This window comes from Aspergillus terreus, genomic scaffold (assembly GCF_000149615.1).
Source record: "Aspergillus terreus NIH2624 scaffold_17 genomic scaffold, whole genome shotgun sequence".
Lineage (NCBI taxonomy): Eukaryota > Fungi > Ascomycota > Eurotiomycetes > Eurotiales > Aspergillaceae > Aspergillus > Aspergillus terreus.
Window position 1 is genome coordinate 30,262 of NT_165940.1, and position 13,705 is coordinate 43,966.

Sequence of the window (13,705 nt, forward strand, 5' to 3'; positions counted from 1 at the left end):
CTTTATTTTTAAAAATTTGCTTCTATATAGCTATTATAGCAGGAGCGCCGCCGCCTGCTTATACAGTCTCCTCCTATAGATTAGGCAGCTTTCTAGCTACTATATTTTCTAAGCTTAGCAAAAACTATAAGATAATTATTAAACTATCTAACGCAGGCGCGGTAACAACCCTTTAACAGCTTAAACTAGTTAAAATTAAGAACTAGACAGAAAAAACATATATAAAAACCTTTAAAGCCGCCGCCGCGGTTATACTAATTTTAGTTAAGTTTGTAGCCGCCTGCTAACTTAAGTTAGGTAACTTAAACCTTAGCCTACACACTGCCTAAAAAGCTAAAATTACTCGCTACTACCCTAGTTAAATAAAGTTATTCTACTAAAGGGCTGTTGTCTGCCTTTCTACCTAGAGCGTAATAGTTTATAATATCTAGATTAAATCTATTAGTAATCTAGCTAATCCCTAGAAGATTAAGCAGGTTAGTAACTAGTTAATAACCGCTAACTGCTTCGCCTAAGGCAATAAGACAAAAATTATCTATATAATCTGGCTAACCAACTAGCCCGCTAATAAGAAGTCATCTGCCCTTATAACTAAGTTCTCAACTCTCTAAGCCGCTAACAAAACTATTAATAAAGGAACTATTTAAGACTTCTCTATTTTAACCACGGTTTTATATAACCAGTCCGCTTAAATCTGCTGCTACTTTAAATATCAGCAATACAGCTATATAAGAAGTATCTATTCTAATATAACAGTATACGGCCTCTATATAGATAGTTATAAGACCTAAAACTACTTTCAGAGATCGTCGGCCGATTAAAAATTAAGAAAATACGCTAACTATAGGGGCATACATATCGCCTAGTTAAAAAAATACCCGAAGTACATAGAAAAGATAGATAAAGTATAGACTGTGGCTTAGTACCAACAGCAATATTATTGTATTTTATTTTATATATAGGACTTCCGCCGGGATTCCGAAAATAATAGCTTAAATTCTACTGCTGTACAGAGCGCCTCTATATTACTATTTAAAAAGACGCCGGCCCCGGTATCTGCCGTAATAAATATTAGAGAGACCTTGCTTATATAAATTAACAAGCCTAAGAGCTCGGCGGGGTTAAAAAAATATAAAAAATTTAAGGGCTCTTTCACAGCGAAAAAGACTACTAAACTATCTAAGGAATCTAAAAAAGTAAGATTAAAGCTATCTTGTACGCAGCCGCCCTATAGCTAGATATCTACTTTAACTACAGCATCCTCTCTACTTTAGTAGAATATCTCTAATACTTTAATACTCTTTAATATACTCTTTAAGCTAGATTAAAATATGTCAGACAGTAGAGGTGCCTGCCTCAGGCAGCCATTTAGTCAGCAGAATCAGGCATCTGTTTCAGGCAGCCATTATTGTCTAGGCAACCACCAGATTGATTCTATTGATTTCTATTGTTTTGATTTGCATTGTTCTGATCTATTCTTTCTGATTCTATTGCGTCATCTGCTTGCGTTCCTACGTCATTCCTGATTTTGATTGCCTGCTTCTAGAAGACTCTAGGCCTTAGGACCATACTATAAATAGGGCCTTCTGACCCATGGTTCAGGGCTAGAGTCAACCAGAGTTGTTTACTAGATTCAATTAATCATCTAGTTCAATTGTCAATTTCCTTAGCTCTCATTGGTTCATATTATCTAGTCAGGTCAATAGGGACTTCCCAATTAGGAAACCCTAGAGGGCCTAAGGCATCCGAGGTGCCTGAGGCTCCTAGAGTTCGATAAAATACTTAGAATATTTTATTTATTTTTTCGACCGCAGTCTTGTTCTCTAAAACTTTAAATAAAGTTTTAACTAAATAGACCTTAACTAAGACCCTAACTAAAACTATAACTAAAACTTTAACTAAGCTTTTTACTAAGAAAATTATTTTTACTAAAGCCTCCCGCCGCTTAAACTATTAATAAGAAATATTAGCAGATTTTTAATAAGATTAACTTTAATTCTATTATCTTTTATATATATAGGAAAGAAAATAATAATATAATTAAAGCGTTTTTATATATTAATAACAGTAAAAATATAGATAATTGTTACGGCACCCTTGCCAGTCAACTAGTTGAGGGCGGCCACGCTAGGCAGAACCGCTGGGCAATGACAACCGAACCTCGCAACAAAGAGATGCCCGCGACTCAGCCCGAGGCTCAGTGATCATGACCTGAGCGCTAGGCCTAATCAGGAAAGGGCGCACGGAATTCAAGTACGTATGTATCTCTACGAACTTGATTTTCTGGGACCAAGGAAATTACCTAATTAGGACTCGTGGTATATGGAACGGCGCCCGGATGGTAGATTCAACCACCAGCGTATACCACCCAACTACTACACCATCTACCATCGGTATACCATTACACAAGGCTGAAAGGATATAAGGACACTCACTACTATGTACTTAGATAGTTCTTGTTTAGTTCTTCGCGTTTAATACAACTGTCATTGATAACCATATCGTTGTCCTTGCTAGTACGATTCGTCAATCTCTTATCACAAGTGGATATACGTATCCCCTTGGCCTTGCTTCTATCTTTGCTGCTTCGGATCTTAGGATCATCGTGTTAGTTCTTAAGAACCTTATCGTCGCTCACAGGAGTCGCTTTACTCCTAGGATAAGTATCGATTGCCCGCTCGGACTAGTGGATTCTAGTCACCCTCGTGCTTGAGCTATAACACTAGCAGGTTACGCAGCTTAGACGGATACCAGGGTTTGACAACTACTTGTATTAACCCTTAAATTCTCGATCTTTCTGCGCATCACATCTTTTGCGTTTAATAGAATAACAAGCGCAGAGACGAGGGTTTTAGCGGGAGTAAGCTCTAGAGGGTAGTATTTGCCTCAAATCATATTATCGCATCTGCTTAGCATAAACACAAATGACAAGATTGAAGTGGAAAAGGACATGCTGGCTGAGAATCCTCGAATTATCTGCAGTAGGCCGGGAAACAGTCGCTAGAAAAGATAATAAACGTTTTGAAAACTAAGAATACTTATCCCCCGTGCTAGCGAAATCACTGGAGATCATCATACCAGCAGAACCGTCCTGGATCAAAAAGGACAAAACACCGCCAGTGACGAAGGCTTTCGTTACAGCGGACGGGAATAAGTGAAAACCTTTCAACCCTCACGGCGATGACGTTAAGGAGGATATGGATAAAACGTATACTCTCCCATAGCACCAGTCCACTTTTCAAGTTGGACTTTTCTATCGCACTTGAGAAGCTCTGGATCAATGTCGAATCCTGCTTTAGCTCCTCTGTGTGGAGTGAACCACCAGTATTTGATCGATCCGAAAAGATTCACACAAACTTTCACAGTGAGCCGAAATGGCCGTCTTGACCCAAGAACGAAGGCTCCTTGAAAGCCTGGCGGGATCCCGTTCGCATCAGCTCCACTTTCGTTTAATGTCCAGCGAGCCAATTTCTCTTTGCCCTTTATGCATTTAATGAAGCCGTTAATTGTCAGCCTTCTCTCCAAGTTAGCTTCGGTGGTGTGGCTTCCTCCGAGAGTTGCCCCGGTTTTCTTCTCTTGAATCCTGTATTCGACTGTTTGTGACCTTTTTGTGGTTTTAACTTCGCCCCGGGACCAGGCTGGCTTTATATCTTTGATGATTTGGGATCCAGTTACGTCTTGATCCACTTCACACTCCAGCTTGAGGAATGCACATCTGAGACCCGGATCCGAAGAAGAAAGCTCAACCTGAATGGTCACAACACAGTCATTCCCGTCTTGGAAATAGATTCCCCCTAATTTCACCTTGATGTCGAATTTGCCAGCACTGCATTGGTACAGCAACACACTTTCCCTATGGCAATCATGGGGGGTGAAATTTTCCTTTATGAAGTTCTTGGCTTCCTCGAAATATTGCCTGATCAGGCCTTTGGATATCTTATCTGCCTGTGTATCACCTTCCTCTGGCGGATTTGGCAGAATATAGGACTTGTGCGTATTGTCCCCCGCGTCTCGAATAACACTCCAAAGGAAGGATCTTGACAGATTCTGACCACCCAGATGTATGTAATCCATTGTGAGACATGTCTTTAGAGCTTGTAATTCTGCTCTCTGTTTTTCGGTTATGCCGCCTCTGGGGCCCCTTCGGCCGAATTTGACACACTCTTTGCGTTGTAAATCGCGACGTTCGGCTAATAATCCGCTTATTAGTTCCAAGTCATTCTCGGGAAGACTTGAAGTAGGTTGGCAAATGTCCGAACGAGTGGAAACTAACAAGTATTTTGTCAGTAGACTGTGATAATAGATTGTGCTATACGGGAGACCGCAATTTCATTACATTTCTCTTCCATCCTTCTCTTTCGCCTAGTTCAAAGGACGAATATCTTCTTGGTTGGTAGGGATTGGGAGTACTGCACCAGAAATCGTATAATGGGACATTCCAATCACGTTCCTCATGTGACGACTAGATATTCCGGGAGCTGATAGCTGCTTAGATTTATAGTATCACTTTCTTACGACACGGATCCGATTTACTGTTGAGATATATTTATCACCATGACGACATTATAGAATAGTCATGCAATCTCTGGAACCTTTGAATTAATATCAACTTGACGAGGGTGATGTAATTAAGCTCATCGGTCGCCAGACCATTCCACCGCCTTTGGAACACCAGGTGATTGGACGTCCCAGAATGTATAGGATGGAAAAGTCTAAATCAGCCTTGGACGAAAGCGGTGCGTTGACGTGTTGAATAGCGTTTTCTCCGTTCAAGGTATTATAGTTCTTGGATTGAATGCGAGGAGTATTAGCTGCTTCGTGAACGACGGGTTTGCATACGTACAGGCAGGACCAGACCGCTTGGGCCTTTAGGGACATTGGCCACCTATAATGTCCATAACTTTCCGCAGCCGATAATGTTACCGAACCGCGGTTTCGGAACGAACGACTCGGTCACCCACGCTGGTCGGTGACATTATGTTAGCTTAGCCTTCATAGTAAATAGACATGCGCCACTTCACTGGTATGCTCCCAGACATGGCAATAACTCTGCTTGCTGTAATTCGCTTACTCGTTATATTCGATGATACCGCAATTCAGTGATTTAAACTGATGTTGGACAAGTTACGTGTTACCAGTTACTCAGAGACGTGATAGTGCGATAACTTTAGGCAGGCTGTTCTTCATGAGTGCGAAGGTTCTAAATGCCTACTTGAAAGGGTCATCTCCTAGAAAACCACAGGTGGGTGTATATAGCGCAGGCTGGTAAGGCTGCTATTTCAAAGTTGCAGTCTCTGAACCGCCAACATAATTTAATTATACTCCTGGGGCCGTTGTGTGTAAGGCTGTGGCCGTGTAGACTTAATAGTTGGTGATCTATTGTGCTGGTGCTTCCAGGTGTTGGCGGATGAAAACATTAGGAAGCAGAGGTTTCGGTGAAAAAGGGGCGGCGTGGTGGGCTAAATGCTAACTCACGGAATTTTATCATAAATCACATGACTCCATAGTGATTTGAATAGAAGATGCATCTGCCTCAGGTCCAGTGATCCAGTTCTCCCTAAAAGTTTGGTGTTCACCCCTATACTACGGCTACGGCAGGGTTCTCACCAGGTTATTTCGGTCCCCATCTACCTACCTGGTGCATTGCTCCTAAGCGGCTCTTCATACAGCTCTGCCTGTATTTCATCCTCCAAATAAATCTACTACAAACTTGTGGGAGAATGCTGACTGTATTAGCAGTGCCGCCGTCAACGCATTGTACAGCGTAAAGGCTGTCTCTAGAAGGTCTTAATGATGATAGAGTTCAGATTCCGAACTTTTTTATGCTGGGAACTTTACCAGCCTATAGTATCATGTGGTGTGACTCCTGACTAACAAGCTTAATCCCCATCAAATGATCACTACCGGTAGCATGTTGGAAACCACTTCCGCGGAATGTCGCATCCCTATAGGAATGAAAGTTGAGTTCTAGACTGTAGTAAGACAGCAGAGATTGTCACGATTACGAAGTATCCAGATACTTATATTTTTCTGGGATCAGGTCCTCTTTCTTGTATCAGAAGGTTCCTGTATTATATTCATGTCCATGCGATGATGTTCTAAAGATGTGCCACCACCAACCCTGGTCTTTCTGATATACGCCACTGATGCCATGAGTTGACCCGGCCGTTCGGAAAGCTTCGTGACCATCCATCTGCCACCACTCGTTTAGCCCTGGCTGAGGATAGTGTACAACAAAGTGCCATGCATGGATCGAAGGTGGTCAGTATCATTGCCTGTAATACCATAATGCTTTCGCTGACTTCCTTTGGCGCATGTATCCGAGGTTCAGCCCAAATTTACGAGCGCCGCTTTGATGCAGACGACGGTTCGTGATCATAACCCTACTCCATAGTAGATGAGAGAACCTGCCCTCGCTCGATTTGCTTGCCCGCTAATTGGAGGGACATCTCTGACGACAACGCCTGCTACTGTTCCAAAAAAAAAAAAAGAACAGTCACGCCGATGCTGAGTGAACAAGCGTAGAATATTATCTCCCATTCTACTAATCCATACTAATTGCTTCTATTTCTTAGAACACTGCGGCAATTTATACCGACCAAGCATTTCTTGACTAAGTTCTTCATTTCATCATTGCCTGCCGTCTACCTTTTCGAACCATCGATCATATTCAGTTTAAACAACTGATAAATCTTACCGCTGCCTCGTCATCCCGTAGACTGAGTATCCCGAACCAGAAGCAAATCAATGAGAGGTTAATCGAGCTGTTTGAAGAAACACATACTCAGCTTCTCTCGCTTTCCAATTACCGGCAAGGTATCAATTGCAGTCGATTGTGGGCTTCCGACCGATATCCGGGTTTCATACAGGTGAAACTCTTGCTGCTATTGTACTCTCAGTTCTTCACAAGCATAATCTGTGCCATCGTTTATTAGGGCTGCCGGGCTCTACTTGATCAAGTTACTCATCTCCAGGATGTTATTACCAATACCGAGCTTTCCAAGACTATTCAGAACCAGCATCACATTCCGTGTCTCGCTCATGTAATTCAACTTGCTGTCATGTTATTCCTTAGTAAGCTGCGAATTGCAGCTGACAATGATACTGTTTCTTACATCTGGATGAGACTCTTAGATCATCTAGTGGTATCACACGAGCCATTGAAACGGTATGCCAAGATGATCCTGTACGGACTATCTAACTTTCTTAATCTAGCTTTCCTAGGGATTCCTGAAGAAGGCTTGCTCAGAATCCTCTTTGTTCTCTCTGCTGATATCTATTATCACTCTAATCTGAAAGATCGCTAAATTCGTGGACGCCAGCCCTTAAAGTCATAGAAAGTTCCAGCTTACCCAGTGTCTTGTATCCGCATCGGTATATATCTTCCTCCGGACTGTAAGACTCGATAGAACTCCTTCTATCTGATAATTCGGGGTGCACTAAAGCTCTGAAGATTGACAGAGAACTTTGTTCAACACTGGGAGGGTCATAACCTTGACCATCTTCGTCCTACATCCATTGCATGGAAATAGTTGAAATATCTTCTAGAGGTTCCATACCCTTTCTTTCTTTTCACATCCTGTCTATCGGAGAATTCTGGAGCGACTGTCAATGGGGTCTATTATATTTACAACAACCTGTTTGAACATCTAGAACTTTCCATCAATCGCCTGACGAAAAAACAAGCTTCCTGGAAGAAGTAAATTCTTGAAGGCTTACAGGAAGCCCACAAGAAGCTTTAAAAATTTCTATCGCCAAGCTTATCAGGCAGAGGGAGGGGGTTAAGAGGAAGTACAGTTACTGTTAGGGATTCACACACTAGGACAGCTGATATCCGCGAGATGGCCTCCAAAGCGATACCTGAACTACTTGATATTCAAATATAGGATTATAGGCGAGAAAGTTAGAAAGAGAACATGAATAGCCCGGAAATTTGAAGGTTGTAGCTGCAAATAAAACATGTCATAATCGCTAGGTGAAGTCGACGCAAGAGAAACGAACTAAGGGTTTTGTAGCACCATCGAGGTTTCAACGAAGTTGCCGGTCACAGAGAACCTTTCAATATTGAAGGAACCTGTCCCCGCCTCAGTCTATTGTACAGACTGTGGGCATGCCGCATAAAACCAGTAATGGCTCACTCCCGGGGCTCAGCAGTGACACTCGAACATCATCTAGTCGGATCCCGACTTGTACATCGTCTTTAGTCCGCATAGGGATTGGGATCGGCGGCAGCTTACATACAGGGAACTCCCACGCCCTGATTAAGACCACCACAAGCTTCGATATTCGGGTATATAGCTCAGCTTCTAACCGACCCACCAGGTGGAAAATGTTGTTCAACCAGCTAGGGATGCCGAGCATAAGCCGTTCGATATTAAGGTGGTCCATGTACCGAAAATTCAGGAACAGCTGCTCACCCCTTGTAGTGGCACTCATCTCAATTCTGCAACGCAAGTGGTACCTAAAACTTGGTATTGACCAGGGCATAGAAACGGCGACATTAAATGACACATCCGTAGATATACAAGCGGACTAGAGGCCTTTTTAAGAATATGAACCACTGGCAAGAAGGAATGTTAAAGCTTACCAGATTCGTTGAGCCTTCTTCAATGACCTTAACATCCGAAATTGGTCCAAACCTAGCATGCATTTCACCGCTAATGATATTTCCGAAGCCAAAGTTCTTTTCTTTTTCGATCTGTGAAGCAGCAAGGTTTGCCGCTGCAGTGAGCACCGACAAGTCTGCACCAACGAATACGCCTGCTGGCCAGCTGCCAGGCGGGGCCGCCATGTCTGGCGCCTTTTTACCAGATGTAGAAAACGCTAAGGCCTGGTGATTTCTAACAGTGACTTCTTTGGCAAGGTTAGTTACTTATATCACACAATTGCATCCTTGGCTCAGCAGAAGTACTTACGTGGTACACCAAGTCCTAGTTTCTGGGCGTTGGCTAATGCAGTTGGCGGAATATCAATATTATATTTTACTCGATCCTAGCTTACTTCAGCTTTTGCAGCTCTTATAAAGCATTAACTAACCTTAGACAAATACTCAATCAAGAACGGTAGCACCAGTCCGTTTATTATTGGATCAATGGAGACATCTTCAGCATCAGTCGATGTAAAAATACCATCATAAACGTTGACTTGCAGTTCAGAGGCTGACTGATCAATATTCACTGAGATCGATGCGATAAGGTCTATAGCACAACGTCGAGTTATCGAGGAAGGAGACTTCGCTTGTGGCCGATTATAGGACAGCAATATTGTGCATCTCGGAATCCGAAGGTTAAAACCAACTTGGGCTATCTGCTCTATAGTATTTTCAAAAGCCGACTCTTTTTTAGAATCCGGGAGGGCCGCAATACTAGGCTCTCTGAAGAGCGTGTCCCGCAGATGTTCTTGGAGATTAGATGAAAGTACCTTGTCCTATATTAACATATTAATAATCCTTTTCTATACTGCAGCATTATGGATATAGCAAACCTCAAAAAAGTCCACTGTAGGTGCTTCGTCAATATTTAGAGTAGCTCGTGCGGGCGACTCTGGCACTGAGAGTTCGATCGGATAAGGCGGCCGGCGTATAAAAAGCTGCTCAAGGATACTGTTTAGGTCTTCTTCACTAATACCAAATACTGCAGTCCTCTTCTCCATAAAGAATTCGTCGTAGTTCTGAGGTTAGAAGATATAGAATTAGACAGTGATGTGTGTGGGTCACGATGTAGATGTCTAATCTATCTGAAAGAAGGAGCTTGTCTTTTGACTACATCTGCTACCTATGTTGGCTGTGGCAGTAATCATGCGCCCTAACATGTCATTATGACGTGCTTCGGTGGCAAACATATAAATATCGGTTATTTTTGTCGTAGAGGCGCTCCATTTCATCCTAGAGTTAGTCACTTTCTATGGACTATGTATTATAACAAAGTTAACGTCCGGATTGTTTGTGACAACTAAACTCTAAAACTATGATTAGCCTGAAACTTAAAGAGCGTGCAGAGCTGTTTTATGCCTAGCTATTTGATTACAGCTGTGCTTAGTAAGTTTGAATGTTCTCAGCTCTACACGTGTAGAATCTATATCTTGTTTTCTCGTCTTCTTACACGAGCTCGGCGATATTAGCAAGATATAGGCGGAAGGCTTAGTATTTAGTATTCCAGGTAAAGAAAGCAAAGGTACAGAGAAATAGAAAGTGAACCATAGATGATAGTAAGTGAGAAAAGTGACAGAGTGAAGGGAGAATATAAAACAAAGAAAATAATAATGAAGGATAAGATAGTAGAAATTATCGCCCCAGCTTTTCTGTATTTTGGCCGAAAACCTTGTCCTTTGCTACCGCTTGCAATAGAAGGGCTAGAACCTCTGTGTGGCTACTATGTGATGCCGTTTGCGGACTCAGGCCTGTATTATGGGTCGGCCCAAAATATGGATGACTCCGCGGCAGGAGCTAGCTGACATACAGTACCTAGTGTTAAGTAGTCGCGACTCCAGCACACCCAGGAGCCGAGGCCTCTAGCCACAACAGAAATAGCATATGTAATAAGAGTTTTGCATTAACGTTCTGAGGATGAGTAATATTTATCATTTCCTATTTGTCTCCAAAAGCTCTGCCATAGTAAGGATCTGATCGGAACAGATCCGTGGGCTAGACGTATTGCTGGCAGGAGCCCATGGCAGCAATTGTAACGAAATTCCCATCAACAGAAATTTTGGATAAGCCAAATCCATATTAAGAGGGCTTTAAATGTAATACTTAATGCAAAGATTAGAGGGGTCATTCAGAAACCAGCGGAAGCTCTTTACATCATTATTTAGTCATGACCCAAGCGGCAAGCTCTAGAGTTAGACACTAGCATGTATTATCATATAATCCCGACATGTTTAAGGGATCTAATAATCTTTGCTCGATATATGTAGCATCTGTTGCTTGTCCAAAACTTTCTCTAACTGACACAAGGGGAAACGCACGGGGCCAGAGTAGAGGCTGCTAGGAATGCAACCCCTGGTCAATAGACTTAGCCCGACCTACATGCGCATTGTGGATGATCGCAGAACGGAAACGACAAGTTCTTGTCGAGTATCTCCTGAGAGGCAAAGTAGGTAATAGGGCTTTGCCGATGGTGTTAAAGGTTTGTATGTGTTCTACCGATTGCCATGATAATTTCGTTACTCACAATAATATTGATTCTTAATTAGACCGATGGAATACGCATCGGCAGCGCCGCAAGACAATTCCCCGTTAGGCGTACAAACTCGACAGTTAGAGTACGAAGTTTTGCAAGGAGCATTGTACTCTGTCGATAGCCAGCCCGTGCAGATACTTCTTGACTCTGATGTCGATATCACTACGCAAAAATCCACAGTATTGCGAATAGCATCATACTGTGGAAATTATCGCAGTGTCAAGCGATTGCTGGACTCAGGAGCAGACGCTAACATAAAAGGAGGGCGATACTGCTCAGCATTGCAGGCGGCCTCGTATAGAGGCCACAGTGAGATAGTCCAGTTGCTACTGAAGACTGGCGCAGAAGTTAATATACGAGGCGGGGAATACGGTACACCATTACAGGCGGCCTCATACCGGGGCCATGTTCAAATAGTCCAGCTACTCCTGCAGGCTGGCGCAGATGTTAACGTACGGGGCGGGAAACATGGAACGGCATTGCAAGCAGCATCGCATAGTGGACACACCGAGGTGGTAGTCCTTCTATTACAAGCGGGAGCAAATGGCAAGGTTTGTGCGCTAAAGTGCAGAAAAGTGAAGGCCATAGTTTGTATCTTTTTTTCCTTTCTCACTGCTTCCTTCCCCTTGTTATATCCGCCGTTCAATCTATCGCTTTTCTTTCTTACTATTAGCTGTGGGCTACTTTCTATCTTCCTGTATCTTGGCTTCACATACCAGGAAGATTAATACCTAGCTAGTTAATCTTCTGCCTATACCTTTGCAGCAACGCCGAGCTTTGGGACAATAAGGACGAAAACCAAGATTGTAGAACATAGCTTGGAAATGGTTGGTATGGCTCGGGTTTACCATCATAGACGTATGGAATTACATTACCAGGAGTAAAGTATCTCCGCACTATCTCTACGTCTCTCAAGCCACAGATCTTGAGTGTTAATGGTTGCAGAGCCTGGTTTACCTTGGGGTTTACATTTTTCACTCCGGGGTGGCGTCATAATGACATGTCAGGTCGCATGATCACTCTGCCGACATGGTTCAAATACTAGCTCAGTAAAATCAGACCCTTCGCACATCGCGAGCCATATATCAGAATCCAACTCTTTATATCCTGCTCTCAGTATGAGGATCAATTCACTATGGAGAACGGGACTGCTATATATGGTATCAGTGAGGAGGATCTAAACAGTATTATCAGGCAGCTATTTATACGCCGGCCACCCTCCCCGATTAAGTACTCAGTGCCAGGGTCACCGACAACAGTTACTCTGAACATTGATGAGCCACCTACGGTGTCCTTTTTTAAGGTTTTTAAAACCTACAGGGTTAACTTATAGAGCGACATGGCTAATAAGTTATTCTAGAGCAAGATGCACTCACCTAATCTCCAAGAACATCTGCGCGACACGCTGTTCAGGGAGTCTAGTATTTCAGCTCTCCCTGATTCAGAGAAAGAGCTAGTCTTTCAAAACACTGTGAAGCAGCTGCTCCGGGCAGGATTCAGCCTTCGGATCCCAAAATGCACAATATTACTTTCCTATAATCGGCCACGCGCGAAGTCTCCTTCCTCGACAAATCGACGTTGTGCCGTAGACCTCATCGCATCGGTGTCTGTGACTACGGCTGAATCAGCGCCTAACGTACAGATTAGCATCCATGATGGCACTTTTACGTCTATTGATCCCGGTGATGGCACCATTGATTCGATAATGAATGGCTTGGTGCTTCCTTGGCTACTTGAAAGAATTAAGGTTTGTGGGTCCTTTTACAAGTTCATAGAAACTCAAAATAATCAACAGGCGACAGACTGAATTGGAATCATTAACACTTCCAGCGGAACAATCCATTTGGGGTGTGAAACTTAGTACACCTCGTAAGTCGATCTAGACTTGCTGTTTTGTGCCATGACATGCTAACATTTCCAAATAAATGACAACTCAGAATCACCAGCTCATTGCATTTTCTGCAACTGACAGACCAACCCCAAGCATGATGGCCCCATCTGGCAACTGGCCCACTGGGACATTTGTCGGTGCGGACGCAGCTCTCCTTAACGCAGCTGGAAATATGTTTATCAATGCAAACCCCCAAGAAAGGGATTTTCAATTCGACTTCCTTGATATCTTCCATGTCAGATCCTCTGTCAGGATGAGAAGTGTTTCAAATATTAGCATAAGGAGCGATGATCCGGGGAGTATGGTATGGCTGCGCTTGTTTCACTTATGCATCAAACGGCTTTTTATTCTAACTAATGTTTCTAGGCTGTCTGTATATTTTGGGATACTAAATCCACGACGACTCTGCGTCTGCCTTGGTCGACATCGAACACCGTAACCTCGGATGCTATGATTAATCTGGTTCTTCGCCCCAGTGTTGTGGATGAGCATTTATGCATACAAATACAGAAAATAAACAAGTTTACCGTCACGCAGCGCATAGTGGGGATACCAGATTGGTTAAACGAGGCATCCAACAAGGTTAATCAGCTAACCAGTGACCTTTATACACGAATTTCGAATCATATTTTGG

At 42.9% G+C, this 13,705-nt stretch overlaps 2 protein-coding genes across 2 annotated transcripts; both read right to left on the reverse strand.

The window, feature by feature from the left end:
* Positions 1 to 3,186: 3,186 nt before the first annotated feature.
* Positions 3,187 to 4,074, reverse strand: ATEG_10229 (uncharacterized protein; the record flags this gene model as incomplete). Its single annotated transcript, XM_001218576.1, has 1 exon — positions 3,187 to 4,074. One exon carries the CDS (start codon positions 4,072 to 4,074, stop codon positions 3,187 to 3,189), a length of 888 nt encoding a protein of 295 aa, XP_001218577.1.
* Positions 4,075 to 7,287: 3,213 nt separating this feature from the next.
* ATEG_10230 (uncharacterized protein) lies at positions 7,288 to 9,651 on the reverse strand (the record flags this gene model as incomplete). Its single annotated transcript, XM_001218577.1, has 8 exons — positions 7,288 to 7,447; positions 7,870 to 8,000; positions 8,242 to 8,436; positions 8,588 to 8,853; positions 8,916 to 8,991; positions 9,037 to 9,162; positions 9,421 to 9,426; positions 9,484 to 9,651. 8 exons carry the CDS (start codon positions 9,649 to 9,651, stop codon positions 7,288 to 7,290), a joined length of 1,128 nt encoding a protein of 375 aa, XP_001218578.1.
* Positions 9,652 to 13,705: the final 4,054 nt, after the last annotated feature.